The sequence below is a fragment of the Grampus griseus genome (assembly GCF_964374135.1).
Source record: "Grampus griseus genome assembly, chromosome: 10".
NCBI classification, from domain to species: domain Eukaryota; kingdom Metazoa; phylum Chordata; class Mammalia; order Artiodactyla; family Delphinidae; genus Grampus; species Grampus griseus.
Window position 1 is genome coordinate 41,744,850 of NC_139004.1, and position 21,496 is coordinate 41,766,345.

The 21,496-nt window shown below is 38.7% G+C and overlaps 1 protein-coding gene across 1 annotated transcript in view; it reads left to right on the forward strand.

The window, feature by feature from the left end:
* Positions 1-804: 804 nt before the first annotated feature.
* The window catches only part of HCRTR2 (hypocretin receptor 2), a gene marked incomplete at both ends in the record, with an annotated part of 118,847 nt that continues 98,155 nt past the window's right edge, over positions 805-21,496 (forward strand). Inside the window, one exon of the mRNA XM_082663498.1 lies at positions 805-1,027. Coding sequence (XP_082519624.1) covers positions 805-1,027 — 223 coding nt within the window. The remainder of the gene's footprint in view (positions 1,028-21,496) is intronic.

The following is a 21,496-nucleotide window of genomic DNA, read 5'->3' on the forward strand; positions in this document are numbered from 1 at the left end:
TATATATATATATATATATATATATATATATATAAAATCTCTTTCTCCAGTTTGGGAAGAGGGGAGGAGGAGAGGAGGAGATGCCTTAAAGATTCATCAAGTACTAGCTGAGTTAAGTTGGCAAAGCCAAGCAAATGTTAAATGACTTGCCTGAAATGACTTTTGCATCGTCCTGCTTGAGGAACACAGTGGCTGCCCCTCATTACTTTGTATTTACCTGTCCCAGACAAAAGCATCTGCAAATCCTATATTAATCCTATGTTGCCAGGCTTGTCATGTGCACAGACCTACACAAGTCTGTGTTTACAGAAACTGCACTTGAGAAGTGCAGGAACAAAAAAGAAGTAGAAAAGAGGGAGATGGAACCCACGGATAAACAGGTTAATATCATTTTCACGACTTTTTTTTTTTTTTTTTTTCCTTCTTCAGCCCCAGCTCTCCCGGGTGCGGGAAGAGGCTGTGGGCTGCGAACTCCGCGCTGGAATGAGGAGTCGTTGAGCCCTAGCCGCGGTAGCAGCTTCCCCTCCCGGTGTCCCTGCTGCAGCCTCTGGTGCCCAGTCCCTGGATGCTCAGCCTACTCCTCGCCTCCCGGTGCAACATCGCCTGCAGACACAGCCCCGCCGGCGGACTAGTTGCCCGGCGGGCGGGAGACTCGGAGGCATTGGCTCCGTAACTTTTCACGTCATTTTCTGCTCCTGAGCCCCTGGTCGCCTGTCCGCGCCTCCTCACGCCGCACACCGCGGCGCCCATGGGGCAGGGGCCGAGCCGCTTGCAGCACTGAGCCGACCCGGACTGGAGCCCGTGATGTCCGGCACCAAACTGGAGGACTCCCCCCCTTGTCGCAACTGGTCATCTGCTCCGGAGCTGAATGCAAGTCAAGAGCCCTTTTTAAACCCCACCGACTATGACGACGAGGAATTCCTGCGGTACCTGTGGAGGGAATACCTCCACCCCAAAGAATACGAGTGGGTCCTGATCGCCGGCTACATCATCGTGTTCGTGGTGGCTCTCATTGGGAACGTCCTGGGTGAGTGTCCGCCGGGCAGCCCCAGGTAGGGGCTGCCAAGTCCTCGCGCCCCCGGCTGCCAAGACCCCTCCTCCCCCCAGGGATGCACAAAAAGAGGTGGCTGCTCTCGGGGTGGGGTTATATTTTTTAAAAAAGTTTTCTGATTTTACGAACCAGGACCGAGCCCTGGAATGGTGATCCCTTTTTCTGCAGGGAGCCGCATTGCCTTTGGGAGCACCAAGGTTCCAAGCGCGGGGAAAGGGACAGAGGCAGGGCTCTCCAGGTGGATTTGATGGAGTGTGGGGGAATTAGTCATCCTTTTGTGTAACGTGGACGAGTGTTTCGGGGGTGGGGAGAGGTCAGGCTGGCAGGATGAGAAGCTGTGCCCCTTCGGAGCAAGCTCTCCTGGGCTGTGGAAATCACAAAGGATTTGTGAGCCCGGTACAAGTGCCCTTTGGCGAGGGGTTGAGGCTGAGTCCAGAGGCGGTAATGAAAGGGCAGGAAGTGGGAGCAGAGGCAAAGCAGGGAGGTGCACTCATGCAAGGAAGCTGAATTAAACAGGAGCCAAGCCGGGAGCGAGCAAGGAGGAGGGGCCTCTGAGAAAAGTACCAAGGAAATCGCAATCATTCATCCCTCCATCCATTCATTCATTTATCCACTGTACCCATGTATTTTCCAGAGCATGCTTGTTTCCAGGCTCGGGAAATATTTGCAGCTGATTTCTTTTTTTCCAAAGACTAGACCAAGCTTTGTGCTAGGTTCTCACTATTTGTCGCTGTCTAGGTTGGTATGCAAGCATAAATTTCCTCTCCCACTCCCCACCTCTGCACAATTTCTGAGGGTTGAAGAAGCGGTGCCGTGGCTAGATGGTGGCTGTGGTGATGGAGTTTATTAGGGCAGCTGGGAAATCGACTTAAAAAACAAAAAACAGGGGCTTTGGAAGGGAGGGACGATTGAACATAAATTGTGAATGGAAGGAGCGTGCACCTAGATGAATGGAGAGTAGGAGGCGTTTAAATGCAGAGGGCAGTGTGGAGGGAATCTCTGTGGAAAATGACAGGAGATGGGGGGGGGGGCTAGGAGAAGATGCTCTAGATTTTCAGTTACAAAAAGGGGGAGAAGATGAGCGAGGTGGAATAGGCTGGGAGGTGTTGAAGTCCAAAGTAGAGACTTTGTAGCTGCAGTGGAGGATGATAAGAGAATTATCAGGCTCTCAGCGCTAGCCTGATTTTTACCTTCTCTCCCCATATGTGTCAGTCTGGGTAAGAAGCAGTCACAGTAGTCCCTCGCCAATTCAGGAGGCAGAATAGTTGGTAGTATGTGACTGAAAGGCATTCCTGAAAGAGCTGGTAGAATATTATTTGACAAGAAAGATAAGAATCCTCTGAGAACTTTAGTTGGCTCTGTCTGTATATTTTTTCAGGCTATTGTAACTTTGTTGCAGTTTTTTAAAGGCAAACATAAAGGAAATGTTTTGATGAGGCAGACAAGGTGAAAGGTGGAAATTCACATGGTTAGGACCAGTTGTAAGGTTAAGTCTGTTAATCATAATGCTTTTCTTGTTTCCCTTCTCCTTGTCATCCATGCTTAGAGTTACAATAATTAAGATACATGGCTACTAGCATAGCAACATTTCACTGCATTAAGCTAATACTTAATGATAAGTGAATAATCAAAATTGAACATCTATGAATACCTACTCTGTGCCAGACTCCTTCCCATACACTCTCTCACTTAACCTCAGAGTAACCCACATTTGACAGAAGAAGCAAGACTTAGAGAAATAAAATGACTTATTAAGGAACATCATTCTGATTCAGTTCCATTTCTTCTGAGCTCAGGTCCAGAATTCTTCACTGATATTCCACTCTAGATTTAGAAAGCATACAGAGAATTAATTCTTTTCTCCCAGTGTCTACAAGCCTATTAAATGTATTTCCTTTTCTCCCTTGCATCTATGCCCACTATTAATAAATTACCATGAGGGGTTAATGGTTCTGTGATTCTCTCCAAAAAAAACCCACTGAGGGAGGAATGTTATTGCATTGCAGTAAAATTTTGACGTGTTTTTCAGGAATAGCTACAAATCATAATTATTTTCCTTCCCTAATTTTATTTTAGGCTTAACCTCTGTGATAAAATTTGCTCCTTTTTGCTGTTATTTTATTCTGGCTTGCACAGACCTGTGATGCATGGTTTTCATATCCTAATTGCATAGTTTAGGGGTGCATGTTTGCTAGCCTGAGGAGTGCTTTAGTCTCAGGAAAGAAACATCTCTAGAGTAGATGTTTCATAATGTCAAGTGAGAGAGCACTGTCCACAGCCCCAAGTGCTGAAATGTCCAATTTTATTCAACTTAAAAAAAAAAAAAGATATACTCAAAGCTCTTTGTTTTCATGAAACTGACAGCTGTTTTCCTCAGAAATGAATGACACTGAAATCCTCTCTGGCTGAACTGAAACCCATATTCTTTATGGACATATTCCCTGAAAGTTGATGAGGTTCAAGTTTGACATTTAAACAAATAAGCAGTGTCATTACTCACAGACAACTTCCTGCTCTTTTAAGTCACTGTCAAATTTGCAAAACAGATTAGATTGAGAATCACTTTTTTGCCCCCCTGGTATGTCATTTTATGCAGAGAACGGCAGGACAAGAAATCACATTATTCATGCAAGATAAAAGAGTCAACATTGGGTATGAAGGTGAAATACCACCGTGTAAGCAGTGGATGTAATCACTGACCCTTCAGGTCTGCTTACCACTTGTACTTTCATGTAACTAACTACTTGGAAAATCTCAACCTTCTTGAACTTACAAATATAGTGTAATCAGTTAGCAGTCATTACTCCCACAATGTCCTTTTGTGAGCAGAATGACAAGATCTTGATCATACCTACCTATTTTTCTGCTCTCCATGGTGCCTCTCTCATTATATACCCTCCCCATTATCAGATGCTTCTTTCCCAAGCTAGAAAGCAGTTTATTGGAAAAAATGTTGACAAAAGTCATTCAAAATAAGGCAAAAAATTACTCTACATGCAATTTCATGATTATATGCATCCTAATAAAAACATATACATGTCTAATTATAGAATTTTAAATCCTAGGAAGAAAGATGGGACAGGTTCTTTCTGGAAGCAGTGTTTTTCCAGTATCTTCAAAATTATGTCACATATAACCTATTCCTAAGGACGTCTTGTACTTTAGACAAGTAGATGCATTCAGTTATTTGACCAGTACATTTTGAGCAATGTTATGTTTTTAAAATTAATGTGTGTAGGGGGAAAGTGTTCTTGGGGACACTCAAGGGAATGTGTTTGATGTCATTCCTACTATTCCTTGAGTAGAAACTGGATGGAGAGATGGGTTCTAGTCAGTTCAAGTGTTAAACATCTGGAGGAAATGAGCAATTCTCTGCTTCTCTTACTTCCACTTTCAAATATATGATTTTCACCTGGAATGCTTCTATCTTCCCTGTTGTCATCTTCATATGAAAAAATGAGGAGAACAGTCAACAAATGACATCAGTCCAACTGTGCTTCTCACCTCTTATGTGGCATTAGCAAGTTAACAAACTCTCTGAGCCTGTTTTTTCCAACTGAAAATTATGGTTAATAATGCCTGCCTTGACTCACAGACACAGAGAATAGACTTGTGGTTGCCAAGGGGGAGAGGTGGGGAGGGAGGGATGAATTATTGGGAGTTTGGGGTTAGCAGATGCAAACTATTATATAGAGAATGGATAGACAACAAGGTCCTACTGTACAGCACACGGAACTATATTCAATATCTTGTGATAAACCATAGTGGAAAAGAATATGAAAAAGATCATCTATATGTCTATAACTGAATCACTTTGCTGTACAGCAGAAATAAATACAACATTGTAAATCAACTATACTTGAATCAAATAAATTGAAAAAATAAATCCTGCCTTATAGAAATCCTATGAGGATATATATATGAGCATCCTCTACAGAGATATTTAGAGGGGTGTACACAAATATATATAATTTTTTCTTTTCTTGACACAGTAGACACTAAATGCCAATTTCTATCCCTTCATTCCCACTATTGAAATCTTTCCTTGGTGTGATTGGTAGCCATCCTGTTCCTCCATGGCCAGTCTGTAGCTCTGTAGCTCTTTATGGCCTCTACTCTGGCATTTTTCTCAATTGAGTGTTTTCATAAAAGCTGTTAGTGACATGGTGTTGGCACCTGTTACTATTCTTTTCCATACCAGCTCCACCCTCCCACCCCAATTAGATGTTTAGTGCATCATACTGACTACTTAACATTGCCTTCCCACCTCTATGTGAAAGTCATTCCTAACCATCATGATGATTTTCTCTCTTTCTCTCAGTTTACATTTCCCTGCTCTAGGTTCTATTAACTCAAGAGTTTCTGAAACGTTAGCTGGCCAGTCTATCACTACTGATGATTTAAACAGCGTGCCCGTACACACACACAGAGATAATATGTTGATTTAACTCAGTTAAAGCACACTACCCATTAATAAATATATCTAATAAGAGTTAAACTAAACTGGGTAAGTGGGATGGGGGGAATACCTGTAATTGGATTGCTTCTTACAGAGCTAATCATATGCCCCAGACATGGCAATGGCAGAGTCGCAAGTTCACGCTGCTCCTAAGTCTGAGACCTTTCTTCTCTACTTGTCTCAAAGCCCATCTCAGCTCTGTGGGTCTTTTAAAACCCACTCTTTCATACAAAGGAAGCAGAAAGAGGTTAGAGATAATACATTACTGATCTCTGCCAAGACCCGATAGAAGTCATGAACAGTAACCGTAAAAGTTAAGGTTAGCCACTAAGCTTTAAACTTGTATGATTTTAGTTACAGAATGCAAAGCATGCTTACCTGAATAAGAGTTAAACTGACACCTCCACCTTTTTAGCAAATCATAGCCACTTAGTTTTACCGGGTAAAATAAATCATGTTTTTGACTTGAACAGAATCTCAGTGATAACTTTTAAAATGGCTCTCTCATAGATAACAGCAACATTTACCATGGGAAGACAATAATGAAATAACATGTGCTACTGATAATTTAAATGGAATGGGTTTTTTCTATATTTGAAAAAAATTGAGGAAAGTGAAATAAATGAAAATGTTACCAATGTATAAGACAGGCTAAATCTAACATACAAATACATGAAGTTTTATAAAATTTTTCTTGATTTTATTAGGGCATACATATGTGTTTTATATGTTTACATGAATTTTTATTAATTCATATTTCAGAACGTATTTGCAAATCATCACGTACTACAGTTACATTAGCATTACAAAGTCCCTGAATTCTTACTCAGCTCCTCAGATTTCAGGAGTATCCACCACTGGTGTTATTTCACTGGTGAGAGATGACCTTTCCATCCTTCTTCTTGTAGAATTCTGACATACCCCCCAACCTTAGGGATGCTGGCTCTGTTGAATAACGTCTCACTGGTGAGGTCCAGTTAATGACATGTGATGGGTGAAACAAAGGGTAGTTATTCGTCTGCAACTCCTCTTCTTGCTGCAAAGGAAAATGAAGAATATTTATGGAGTACCATATGCCAGGTCTTGGAAGCTACATTCCACGATGAATATATATATTTCCTTGATGCCTCATGACAAACTTATAACAAGGAGATTAATAGCTTTGATTTACAAATGAGAAACATGAAATTCAAAAAGCTATTTTAACTAGTTCCAAAGTTTAGTCAGACTGTAAGTATCAGCACTAGGTTTCTAATACAGATTTATCTGGTTCCATGGTCCACCTGTATCATTCTGACTCTGTCCCATGCTTCTAATCCTGACCAAGAAAAAGGAAAGAAAAGAGAGAATGGGAATGTTACCGAGGTGTGCCCTCCAGACGATCTATGGAGCTGTGCTGGCCAGTTGCCATGCTATTCCTCTGGTAGACTATAGTCCTTCAGCTTGGAGGATGAGCTCATTTGATAAGTTAATCAAGGTCAGGCTAGGGTTATTTTACAAGAGAAAATTTCAAGGTAAAAATAGATGTTGTCAAAAAGGTTTTTGCCTGTTCAGGGGGGTGACTCTCTGGATAAACGTTAGATAATTGTGGCCAAGGATTATTTTGTTACTGAAGGTGCTGTCTTTAGAGACCATTAAAGACTGAGGACCTAAACATTTACTATCTCAGATAATCTAAAGATTGTTTTGTTCCTCCTTTGGCTTTCAAACCTACTCACACATTTCTTTTTATCTTTCTCTGATGGAATTAATGTTAACTTTTTAAAAAAATCATCAGTTTCTATTGATTTGACTGCATAGGTCAATCTTTATATCACATAATAGTGCTCCTGGAGCACAATGGTATTTTATATGTCCAAAGAGGCATTACCCATAACACCATAAATGAAATGAACTTTAGATACTGACAGTGGAACAGTTTGAGAGGCTATCAGATGAAATACATGACGTATATGACCAGTCTTTTGGATAGCTGACTCTTAGGACTGGATTTATTGATTTCATCTTTATTCCCAATGAGAGATCATCTCTTGACCAAGTAAATGGGTTGGATATATATTTAAATACCATTAAATTTTTTTCCATTTGAACTGTTTCCCCATAAAGAAAAAATCAAAACTATTCAGAATAAATATGTACTCTATTCTTGAAAATATTTTTGGATTACTATCATTGAGTCTTTTCCAGTAATTTGCTTTCGATATCACATACATATGAACAATGTTTAATGTTTACATATTATTTTACTCTTCAGAAGACATTGTTAAATACATTGCCTCATTTATTCTTCAGAACAATCTAATGAGGTAGGTTGTATTTAGTGTAAAAATTTATGTGCCTGAAATGATTTGAAATCAATTTAAAAGAAAAGTTTGACTGCATAAAAATATCCAGGGATTGTGTGTCTGCTTTGGAAAACCTTACCAGTGTCCTGTATTCCAAGAAGTCAGGATAAGAATATTAACTCCCTTTGTCTGACCTTCAGCTACAATGTCTTTGATACCTGATTTTGTCAACATTCTGAGTACAGATGCACATTAACCAGATTTACAAAATTGGCACATAAGAAAATAAATAAATAAATCCAATATTTTAATTTAAAATAAGAAGTTACTTCTTTTTTTTTGATGTCTTATCTTTTTTTCTTCATTTTTAATGGAGTATAATTGCTTTACAATGTTGTGTTAGTTTCTGCTGTACAACAAAGTGAATCAGCTATATGTATACATATACACCCATATCCCCTCCCTCTTAAGCCTCCCTCCCACCCTCCCCATCCCACCCTCTAGGTCATCACAAAGCATCAAGCTGGTCTCCCTGTGCTATGCAGGAGCTTCCCACTAGCTATCTATTTTACATTTGGTAGTGTATATATGTCAGTGCTACTCTCTCACTTCGTCCCAGCTTCCCTTTCCCTGCCCCGTATCCTCAAGTCCGTTCTCTATGTCTGTGTCTTTATTCCTGCCCTGCCACTAGGTTCATCAGTACTGTTTTTTTAGACTCCATATACATGCATTAGCATACAGTATTTGTTTTTCTCTTTCTGACTTACTTCACTCTGTATGACAGACTCTAGGTCCATCCACCTCATTACAAAGAACTCAATTTCTTTCCACTTTATGGCTGAGTAATATTCCATTGTATATATGTGCCACATCTTCTTTATCCATTTATCTGTCGATGGACACTTAGGTTGCTTCCATGTCCTGGCTATTGTAAATAGTCCTGCAATGAACAGTGTGGTACATTACTCTTTTCGAATTATGGTTTTCTCGGGGTATATGTCCAGTAGTGGGATTGCTGGGTTGTATGGTAGTTCTATTTGTAGTTTTTTTAGGAACCTCCATACTGTTCTCCATAGTGGTTGTATCAATTTAAATTCCGACCAAAAGTACAAGAGGGTTCCCTTTTCTGCACACCCTCTCCAGCATTTATTGTTCTAGATTTTTTAATGATGGCCATTCTGACTGGTGTTAGGTGATACCTCATTGTGGTTTTGATTTGCATTTCTCTAATGATTAGTGATGTTGAGCATCTTTTCATGTGTTTGTTGGCCATCTGTATGTCTTCCTTGGAAAAAATGCCTATTTAGGTCTCCCACCCATTTTTGGATTGGGCTGGGTTCTTTTGACCTTGAGCTGCATGAGCTGCTTCTATATTTTGTAGATTAATCGTTTGTTACTTTCTTTGTTTGCAAATATTTTCTCTCATTCTCAGGGTTATCTTTTTGTCTGGTTTATGGTTTGCTTTACTGTACAAGAGCTTTTAAGTTTCATTAGGTCCCATTAGTTTATTGTTGATTTTATTTTCATTTCTCTAGGAGGTGAGCCAAAAAGGATCTTGCTGTGATTTATGTCAAAGAGTGTTCTTCCTATGTTTTCCTCTAAGAGTTTTATAGTGTGTGGCCTTACATTTGGGTCTTTAAACCATTCTGAGTTTATTTTTGTGTATGGTGTTAGGGTGTGCTCTAATTTCATTCTTTTACATGTATCTATCCTTGTTTCCCAGCACCACTTATTGAAGAGGCTGGTTTTTCTCCATTGTATATTCTTGCTTCCTCTGTCAAAGATAAGGTGACCATATGTGTGTGGGTTTATCCCTGGCCTTTCTGTCCTGTTCCATTTGTCTATATTTCTGTTTTTGTGCCAGTAACATACTGTCTTGGTTACTGTAGCTTTGTAGTGTAGTCTGAAGTCCAGGAGCCCGATTCCTCCAGCTTCATTTTTCTTTCTCAAGATTTCTTTGACTATTTGGGGTCCTTTGTGTTTCCATGCAAATTGTGAAATTTTTTGTTCTAGTTCTGTGAAAAATGTCATTAGTAATTTGATAGGGATTGCATTGAATTGGTAAATTGCTTTGGGTAGTGTAGTCATTTTCACAATGTTGATTCTTCCAATCCAAGAACATGGTATGTCTCTCCATCTGTTTGTATTGCCTTTGCTTCTTTCATCACTGTCTTATAGTTTTCTGCATACAGGTCTTTCACCTCCTTAGGTAGGTTTATTCCTAAGTATTTTATTCTTTTTGTTGCAATGTTAAATGGGAGTGTTTCCTTAATTTCACTTTCAGATTTCATGTTGTTAGAGTATAAGAATGCCAGAAATTTTGTATCCTGCTACTCTACCAAATTCGCTGATTAGCTCTAGTAGTTTTCTGTTGGCATCTTTAGGATTTTCTCTGTATAGTATCATGTCATCTGCAAACAGTGACAGTATTACTTCTTCTTTTCCAATTTCAATTCCTTTTATTTCTTTTTCTTCTTTGACTGCTGTGGCTAAAACTTCCAAAACTATGTTGAATAATAGGGGTGAAAGTGGACATCCTTGTCTTGTTCCTGATCTTAGAGGAAATGGTTTCAGTTTTTAACCATTGAGAATGATGTTGGCTCTGGGTTTGTCATATATGGCCTTTATTACGTTGATATAGGTTCCCTGTATGTGCACTTTCTGGAGAGTTTTTATCATAAATCGGTGTTCAATTTTGTCAAAAGTTTTTTCTGCATTTGTTGAGATGATCGTATGCTTTTTATTCTTCAACTTGTCAATGCGGTGTATCACATTGATTGATATGTGTATATTGAAGAAACCTTGCATTCCTGGGATAAACCACACTTGATCGTGGGGTATGATCCTTTTAATGTGCTGTTGGATTCTGTTTGCTAATATTTTGTTGAGGATTTTTGCATCTATGTTCATCAGTGACACTGGCCTGTAATTTTCTTTTTTTGTGATACCTTTTTTCTGGTTTTGATATCAGGGTGATAGTGGTCTTGTAGAAAGAGTTTTGGTGTGTTCCTCCCTCTGATACACTTTGGAAGAGTTTGAGAAGAATGGGTGTTAACTCTTCTCTAAATGTTTGATAGAATTCTCCTGTGAAGGCATATGATCCTGGGCTTTTGTTTGTTGGAAGATTTTTAATCACAGTTTCAATTTCAGTGCTTGTGATTGGTCTGTTTATATTTTCTATTTCTTCATGGTTCAGTCTTGGAAGGTTGTGTATTTCTAAGAATTTGTCCATTTCTTCCAGGTTGCCCATTTATTGTCATATAGTTGCTTGTAGTAGTCTCTCATGATCCTTTGAATTTCTGCAGTGTCAGTTATTACTTCTCCTTTTTCCTTTCTAATTCTCTTGAGTTGAGTCTTCTCCCTTTTTTTCCTGATGAGTCTGTGTAATGGTTTATCATTTTTGTTTATCTCCTTAAAGAACCATCTTTTAGTTTTATTGATCTTTGCTATTGTTTCATTCATTTCTTTTTCATTTATTTCTTATCCAATCTTTATAATTTTCTTCCTTCTGTTAACTTTGGGCTTTTTTGTTCTTCTTTCTCTAATTGGTTTAGGTGTAAATTTAGGTTGTTTATTCGAGATTTTTATTGTTTCTTGAGGTAGGATTGTATTGCTCTAAACTTCCCTCTTAGAACTGCTTTTGCTGCATCCCATAGGTTTTGAGCTGTCATGTTTTCATTGTCATTTGTTTCTAGGTATTTTTTGATTTCCTCTTTGATTCCTTCAGTGACCTCTTGGTGGTTTAGTAGCACATTGTTTAGCCTCCATGTGTTTTTATTTTTTACAGATTTTTTCCTGTATTTGATATCTAGTCTCACAGCGTTGTGGTCAGAAAAGATGCTCGATATGATTTCAATTTTCTTAAATTTACTGAGGCTTGATTTGTGACCCAAGATGTGATCTATCCTGGAGAATGTTTTGTGTGCACTTGAGAAGATAGTGTATTCTGTTGTTTTTGGATGGAATGTCCTATAAATATCAATTAAGCCCATTTGGTGTAATGTGTCATTTAAAGCTTGTGTTTCCTTATTTATTTTCATTTTGGTTGATCTTTCCATTAGTGAAATTGGGGAGTTAAAGTCCCTTACTATTATTGTGTTACTGTTGATTTCCCACTTTATGGCTGCTAGCATTTGCCTTATGTATTGAGGTGCACCTTTGTTGGGTGCATAAATATTTAAAATTGTTATATCTTCTTCTTGGATTGATCCCTTGATCATTATGTAGTGTACTTCCTTGTCTTTTGTAATAATCTTTATTTTAAAGTCATTTTTGTCTGATATGAGAATTGCTACTCCAGCTTTCTTTTGGTTTCCATTTTCATGGAATATCTTTTTCCATCCCCTCACTTTCAGTCTGTATGTGTCCCTAGGTCTGAAGTGGGTCTTTTGTAGATAGCATATAAACAGGTCTTGTTTTTGTATCCATTTAACCAGTCTGTGTCCTTTGGTTGGGACATTTAATCCATTTATATTTAAGGCAATTATTGATATTTATGTTCCTGTTACCATTTTCTTAATTGTTTTGGGTATGTTTTTGTAGGTCTTTTCCTTGTCTTGTGTTTCTGCCTAGAGAAGTTCCTTTAGCATTTGTTATAAAGCTGGTTTGGTGGTGCTGAATCATTTTTACTTTTGCTTGTCTGTAAAGCTTTTGATTTCTCCATCGAATCTGAATGTGATCCTTGCTGGTAGAGTAAACTTGGTTGTAGGTTTTTCCCTTACATCACTTTAAATATATCTTGCCACTCTCTTCTGGCCTGTAGAGCTTCTGCTGAAAGATCAGCTCTTAACCTTATGGGGATTCCCTTATATGTTATTTGTTGTGTTTCCCTTGCTGCTTTTAATATTTTTTCTTTATGTTTAGTTTTTGTTAGTTTGATTAATATGTGTCTCAGCCTGTCTCTTCTTGGATTTATCCTGTATGGGACTCTGCACTTTCTGGACTTGACTGACTATTTACTTTCCCATGTTGGGGAAGTTTTCAACTATAATCTCTTCAAATATTTTTTTCAGACCCTTTCTTTTTTTCTTCTCCTTCTGGGGTTCCTATAATTTGAAAGTTGGTGCACTTAATATTATCCCAGAGGTCTCTGAGACTGTCCTCCATTCTTTTTTCTTTATTCTGCTCTGTGGCAGTTATTTCCACTATTCTATCTTCCAGCTCACTTATCTGTTTTTCTGCCTCAGTTATTCTGCTATTAATTCCTTCTAGAGTATCTTTAATTTCAGTTATTGTGCTTTATATTACTGTTTGTTTGCTCTTTAGTTCTTCTAGTTCCTTGTTAAAATTTTCTTTTATTTTCTGTATCCTGTTTCTAAGATCTTGAATCATCTTTACTATCATTACTTTGAATTCGTTTTCAAGTAGCTTGTCTATTTCCTCTTTATTTATTTGTTCTTGTGGGCTTTTCTTTTCTTGTTCCTTTGCCTGCAAGATATTTCTCCCTCTTTTCATTTTGTCTAATTTACAGTATTTCTGTTCCTCTTGCTTCTGTTTTCTTCCCCTGGTGTTGAAGTTAGTCCAGTGGTTTGCATAGGCTTCCTGATGCGATGGACTGGTGCCTGTGTTCTGGTGGGTGGAGCTGAGTCTTTTCCCTTTGATGAGCAGGACCATGTCAGATGGTGTGCTCTGGGGTGTCTGTGAGTTTAGTATGACCTTAGTTAGACTGTGTGCTGATGGGTTGGTTTGTTTTCCTGTCTTGTTTGTTGTTTGGTGTGGGGTGTCCAGTTCTGGAAGCTGCTGGCAGTTGGGTGGAGCCGGGTCTTGTATTCAGATAGAGGTCTCTGTGAGAGCTCTCAGAGATTAATCTTCCCTGGGGGTGGGAATTCTTTAGTGGTCCAGCATCCTGGACTTGTGTTCCCACCCCAGAACCTCAGGCCTGACTTCTGGTCGAGGAACCAAGACCCTGCAATTCGCTCATCCCAACGATAAAGGGGATTAAAAAAAAAAGAATGAATGAATGAAAAGACTAAGAAAACCTCAAACAAATGGTAAAAAGTAAAATCAAACAAACAAAAATAGAAACAAGGAAACATGCACACACACAAAAGAAACAAAAACAGAACCAAATAAATCAAAAAGCAAGCATAACCCAAGGATGAAATCAAATAATTAAAAAGAAAACTGACAAAAACACAATACTAAAAAAACAAAACCAAAGTAGAGTGCCAACTGAAGAAGGAAGCAAAGAAACAAAACAAAATGAAAAAAAACTGATAAGAAGAAAAAAGAGAAAGGGGAAAAAAGACAGAACAACAGACAAGCAACATAAAAATAGAAATATAAAAATAAATAGAAAATATATTAAAGAAAAAGAACCAAAAAAGACAAACAAAACCCCAGAGAAATGGTAAAATCAAACAAACAAAAACACAATCAAGGAAACACACACAGATGCAAAAGAAACAAAAACAGAACCAAATAAATGAAAAACAAGAGAACAACCAGACAATTAGAAGAACTCAAAAGTGAAATCAAGCAATTAGGATCAAAACTAACAAAAGCACAAACCTAAAATCAAAACCAAAGTAGTGTGCCAACTAAAGCATAAAGCAAGGAAACAGATAAAACCTATAAAAATAATTTTTAAAATAAAACAAAAAGGGGAAAAACACAGGACAACAGAAAAGCAAAGTAGAAATGGAAATATAAAAAATATATTAAAGAAAAAGAAGAAAAAAAATAAGAGAAAAGAACACAGAACAACAGAAAAGCAAAGTTAAAATAGAAGTATATAAAAAAATAAAAATAAAAAATATGTTATAGAACACAAAAGACTAAATTAAAGAAAAAAAATACTGAAACAATACCCAACAAACAGACAAAAAACGAAAGGGAAAAAAACAAACAAAAAAGGCCAGAACCAACAATGGAATGAATCAAAACATAAAATTAATAATAATAATTATGTTTCCCTGGGGTCTCAGCTGAAAGTGTCCTTGCACATGCCATGAGCCACAGCCCACCTCCAACTCCCTGGGCTGGTCTCTGGACCTGCTGTGTGCCCTTTGGGGATAACTCAGATTCTGATCTGGCCCAATTACTGCGCGTGCTGCCCCTGAAGTCCACAGCTGTCAGAGCTAGAACATTTTCATTTTGGGGAACACTAATTGTCTACTAAGATGTTCCATAGATTCAGGGCCTACCTAGCTGATTGCAGGGATTTAATCTGCAGCTTGTGCTGCCAACAGAAAGATTTTTGATCTTCTTCCTTATTTGCCCCATCCCTGGGATTCAGCTTTGGTTTTATCCACACCTCTGCATGTGGTCTACTCACAGGAGTCTGGTCCTGAGAATGCCTTGGAGCTTGTGGGTCTGCCCCAGTGAGGACCAGGCGCAGAGGTGGTATGACTGCTTGGACGGTGGGAGCCCCAGTGGTGCCAAATGCGCAGGGAGCCGGAGGCCATAGGTACAAGAGATATGGCCCTAGCAAGGGCCTTTTCTGGCACCCAGCATAAGGCGCGTGAGGGCTGGCCCTGGCCAGGTTTTTTCTGACACCCAGCAGCAGGCATGTGAGGGCCAGCCCTGAGAGGGCTTCTTTTATTGTCCGTCGGCAGACACTGATGTGTGGGGAGAGAGAGGCCACAATAGTGGCTCCTCCCCCTGTGTGTGACTCATCAGTAACACCTGCTTCCATGGCAGTCCAGTCTTCCTCTGTAGGCATTCCCTGCTGCATATTTCCTCCCTCCCGGCCCCTCAGTCCGTCTCCCCACAACCAACAACAGTTCTCACTCCTGGCCTGTTCCCCAATTCCCACACTCCAGCTCCCAGCCCCCTTGCATAACTGTGAACACACATCCCAGTCCAGGGCACAGAGAGCCACAGTACAGACCGTCTGTGTATTTCTCACTCTTTCCCATCTGCTACCAATTTGCTGCTTCATCCTCTTCTGACAGCCTCAAATGCTTCCCTTCTGTCCCAATCGATTCCCCCGTCAGAGAGGGAGTTTCCCCGAATTCGGGAATCTCTCCTCTGCTTTAGCTCCCCTGCCCTGTCCTGTCCTGCTTCCTTTCCTCCTCCTTCTCCCTTCTTTTTTCCATCCTACCCAGTTATGCAGGGATCTTTATAGTTCTTTCTGGTGTCCAAGGTCTTCAGCTTGTTTTCAGCCAGTCTTCTGTGAGAATTGTTGCATCTATAGATGTATTCCTGATGCATGCATGGAGAGAGATGAACTCCATGTCCTCATATTCCGCCACCATCTTGAATCCCCCAAGAAGTTAATCTTAAAAGTCATAGAACACTTGAAGCTCTTTCAATCTTCACTGTCTCTTTCTGTAGACATAACTATGTGAAGAGCTTTATTGTTCTGAAAAGGTAGGCTGTGCCATAGTGGCAAATAAACCCTAAATGTTCATTGGCTTAGCATCACAGAAGTTTATTTCTTGTCTATTTGACATCTAATTGACATCTAATATGGGTTGGAGAGTCTGTTGTATCTCAAGGTCCAGATGTCCTTTCTGTTCATGGACCACCTCAACATGCAGCCTCTGTGAAACAAGCCTCCACGATGGGTCTCAGTGTCCCCCACTGCCTGGTATTCACACCCTATTTAGTTCCTTTCCATATCATGCCAGAAGTGGTCTATAGCAGCATACAGTAACATATAGCAGAAGTGATAGTATGTCACTTTCAAAATTATATTATAAAAGATTACAGCTTCTGCCTTGAGTTCCCACTCTCTTGCTCCTGGATTTCTTGCTCTGGAGAAAGTAAACTTCCTTGTTGAGAGCAACCCACATGGTGAGGAATTAAAATATCCAGCCTACCACCATAGAGGAAATGTAGCCTGCTAACAACCACATGTGTGATCTTAGAAGCAAATCCTTTGGCCAGAAAGAGTCTTGATATGATGCCAACAGCACTCTCCCCTGCCCCCACCAGCTTGACTTAATGACAGGCTCTGAGACAGAATTATCTAGTTAAGTTTCTCGCAGTTCCTGAGGAGGCTTTAGAAGTGATGAGATAAATGTTTGTTGTTTTATTTTTTTTCAATTTGGGGATAAGTCATTTTACAGCCTCTAACGTTGTCATGGCTGGAGAGGAGTGAACTGGGAAATATATACTGGCTCTTAACTACCTTTGCCAAAAAGCAACACATGTCTGTCATGCCCATAATCATTTGACCAAAACCAATCTCATTGTATCAGCTTAACTACAAGTGGGGTTGGAAAGTATAAGGGAACACTGTCTCTGTCACAGGAATCAGACAATAGTTAAAAGTATTTTTAACTACCATAGTCTCAGAACAAGGAAATTTAGAGGAATCAAGCATTTAATGGCATAAGACTAAGATAATCTGATAGATATTTCCATTTCACACTTTGGATCTCTGCTAATAGAAGTAACTTATAATATTGGGAGAGTTTGTGCCAATTACTGGAATAAGAATCCAGGGAACAAAGATAATAGAAACCGAGGAACCTATACTTTAGGTGAAGAGACAAACATAACAGATAATTTCAATATAATATGTCAAGTACTCTGATAGATGAGTTACAGTATGTAGTGGAAGCATATAAGGACACTTAGTTCCATTCAGGGGATTAGAGAGAGATTCAGGAGAAGATGACTCCTAAATGGAGTTTTAATGCATGAATGCAAGTCACACAGGTGAGGAAAATAGAGCAAGGTGTTCTAGGCAGAGGAAACAACTAGAGCAAAATCAAAGAGGCGTGAAATAGCATAGGCCATGCAGAGAATGTTAAGCAATTGGGTAAGTGCAGAAGAGGACAGTCTAGGGATGGAACTGAGGCATTAGATAGGGTCTTAGCTGGCTCTGACACTGCAGCTGAAATGGAGCCCTTCTAAGACTTTAAGGAGCGTGCTGTCATTGGGAGACTCAGGACGGTTTTCACACTGGAGTTTGTGCCCTGTTTGGGGCTCACTTAATCAAGCCTACTTTAATGAAAAAAAAACTGATAAGAAAAGGCAATCAAAATTCTTCTAGGAGGCTTTCCACGTGCTGCATGAGGGAGAAAAGGAGAAAGTGAGAAAATGAAAACAAAGAAATAAAGAAAAGAAGCGAAAGAAAGAAGATTAAAATATAGGAAAAAGTGTTACTGTGTTTGCTTTGCTGAATAATTAAATTTGAGAAGAAATTTCTCTTTAAAATGTTTTTTCATATTTCTTTTCTGAAAGATGCACCTAGTCTCACGTGTCATAGCTCTATTAATATTTTCCAATATTCTATATAGTTTTTCACTAAAATTGTTTTTGTATTAACCTATTTTTGGGGTTTCAATGGGTCACTATGCTCCTAGCCATCCATCACTTGAAACTAGATCATATTTTGGCCTCACACTAAAACCCAAAAGATGACAAATTTGAGATCTTATGGAAATTTTTTCATATTTTCCAACTAAATCCCCAAATTTCTACTCCAGATTTCCTGCAAGCTTCTAAATATGCTCATTTGAAAATTTATCTTATATGGCAGTTTTATCATTCCAATAATAATTGAAGGTATTACATTGACCCCAGGTCAGCCTTTAGGGAATTACCATAAGCATGTCTCTGCAAGTTCACATGGTAATGCATCAAAATTTCTAAAACTGTGGTTACTTTAAAAACTTTTGTTTGCTATTCCTAACTCACAAGGGGAATACAGCACTGCTGAAAAATTGTAATATCCTTTTCTAGATTTTCAGTGAGTTTTTATTCCTACTTGGTGACACTAAGATGAATTTATAAAGCATATGGTTTACAACCATGTGGTTGATTTTATTATTATAAAATCATAATTGGGGTCAGAAAGCCACTGTCTATAGTAATTAATTTCATAAATTCAGAATAAATTTGATGCGTCATATACTTTGGTAGAGAACCATATTGCTTATAAATACCATTTTGAGGCCAACTTGTCTTTCTTAAAATGTGCAGATTGTGCTAATCTTTCTGGGACAGAAGTAGAGAGATGTGGTTATGTGCTTATGAAGCCATTTTGTCATTGGGTGAAACTGAGTCAACATTTCATTGTGAAAAAAATAGCTAAAACTTAATCTCTCCAATTAGAATACTTAATACAAAAATTCCCCAAGTTTAGAAAGCTGAAAAACAAATACATTAACAAATCTCACCAGCTGATACAGGAAAAGAACTTCATAATTGTTGGGACATTTATGTGCTGGGGCTTAATTTATATTTCAGCCACAGGGAAGCCTAGAAAGCTTTGTTCTTTGAAATCATCAGAGATGGTGATGGTGACTCATAGATTCCTGAAAGTCAGTAAGATTATCCTAGTTCATAAATTTATGTGTTTTTCTTCCCCAGGCATAATGAACATTGCAATCGGTCACTGACAGGAAGCCAAACTATCTCAGTGGAAAAGGGGAAAATAAGGATTTAACAAGTTAAAAACACGTAAATAAAAACATGTGCACACTCATGCACACACACATTTTGGAGATTGCATTACCTGAATAATACGATTTTAATGCACACTAGCTTTTCATGCAGGATTAAGAAGCTACCTTCCAAACTTTAAAAATGCTGAAAAAGAAACTGGATATAAGGCCTTGACTTTCCCAAAGTCAAGAGATATTTTCAACTATTCCCTGAGTGAATGAACTAGACTTTAGGAAAGCCAAAATGATAAATACACTAGAGATGAGGATGTCCTTGAATTAACATCCATGTAAGAAGGAGCACCCCTTAGGTGATTGATCTTTGTAGCAAAATCTATATTCTTTGAACAGACTGAATATATTCCTGCTTTAGCATCTTCACACTCTCTAATCCCCTCTGGCCCTCTCCTAGCTGGTTCCTGCTCAGCTCACATTGTCACATATTCAGAGACAGTCTCTGAGGAGGCCAGTCTGAATCTCTACCCCCTATGTTAGCAGCCCATTTTGTTTCTCTCATAGAACTTATTACTATTAGAAATGATATTGTTGGTTTGTTTTTTAATTTTACTGCTGTCTCCCTTAAGTAACATATAAGTTCCAAGACAGTAGTTCCTTTATTTTTTGTTTTTGCAGGTGCATCCTCAGCTTCTAGAACAGTGCTGGGCATACAGCAATGTTTTGCTACTAAATGAATTAAAGTGTTAGATTTCCACCAGGAGGAATACTTTAGATATAAGCACATTTTTTAAATTAGGCATTTGTAGGCTTTAAATTTCTTCTATATAAAATCTTAAAATAAAACCTCAATAATTTGAATCATGTTTGTGATAACTTTTTTCAATATCTTAAACAACACACACATTAAAATAAATATATAGTCACTAAAGTAATGATTATGGGAGACCATTTGTAAAATCTCTCCTCAGCACTGTAATCCCCTTGACTTTACCAGGAAACTATTTTGCTCTTCTCTTGAAGAGCAAATGAGCTTTACAAACTGTGGCAGCTATTTTTTTTCTTCAAGGAAGTTACATAAATATGCTTCCAAATAACATGCTATATTCCTGAAATTACTGAGAACATATAATGTATAAAACTCTTACTTAAGGGCTTCCCTGGTGGCGCAGTGGTTGAGAGTCCGCCTGCCGATGCAGGGGTCACAGGTTCGTGCCCTGGTCCGGGAGGATCCCACATGCCGCAGAGCGGCTGGGCCCGTGAGCCATGGCCGCTGAGCCTGTGTGTCTGGAGCCTGTGCTCCTCAAAGGGAGAGGCCACAGCAGTGAGAGGCCCACGTACCGCAAAAAAAAAAAAAAAAAAAAAAAAATCTAAAAACTCTTAAGCCTTCTTTGTTTCAAAGTGATTCTTAGTTGTTTTCTTTGTTTTTATAGATGTCTAAGGAAATATTTGACCATTTGTGTCCCAGATGGGATAAGAGAGCTGAGACTGAATTTTATCACGACTCCATACTTTCTGCAAAAATAAAAGGGCCAAACATATCTCCACATGAGCCCAGTATGATTCAGGAATGCCCACAGAGTCTCAGCTTTAGGAATCCTTTGTCATTTCCCCCACTGCCAGTGACAAAATGCTGTGCAGACAATTGAAAAAAATATCATATTTTCAGGTGGAGCCCAAGAGCGACGTTGGTAATAATTGGAGAGTTCTAGACACTTCTTTTAATGGGGAATAAGAGAAACAATAAACCTATTGACTAATTCTGGTCCTCAATTTCCTGAACTATCAATCAAATTATAAATTTTTGAAAAATCAAAGTACAGTCTTGCCCAGAGATGGGAGGCATTGCTAATTCTAGCAGACATGTAACCAGTTAAAAGAATATTATCAATATTTCTCATTATCCTGAATCAACTGAATTACAGTAGAATTTACATGTTAGGCTTTTTGGGAGTTGTTATATTTCCGTAATTACCTAACTCCTCAAGAGCAGTATTTGTCATCCACCGTCTAAGTAGCTCCTGTAACAACCTGTGTGATAGGGCTATTATTCACTCCTTTTCCCAGGTAGTGGAATTTAGTACTAGAGAGCTGTTATTGTGTTAGGAGTTTGAATAGATTTACATGTTATCACTTGACCTCTCCCTTCCTGAACTGTAAGTAAATATAATGTTCTCTATTTCCATTCTTCCTTTGCTAGTTTATCCATGCTAGTGTGCATAGCAAGTTTAAAAAAAGGTGTGTAATTTAAGAAAAACAAATTCTCATGCATAGTTTTTTTTGGTAAACTCAACTGAAATGGACTTGAGTTTCAATGACTAATCTCTAAAACTCATCATAGGTACCTGGCCACAGAGATCAGAGGGGTGGCAGCAAGATTCAAGATTTTCTCTGGGCATGGATT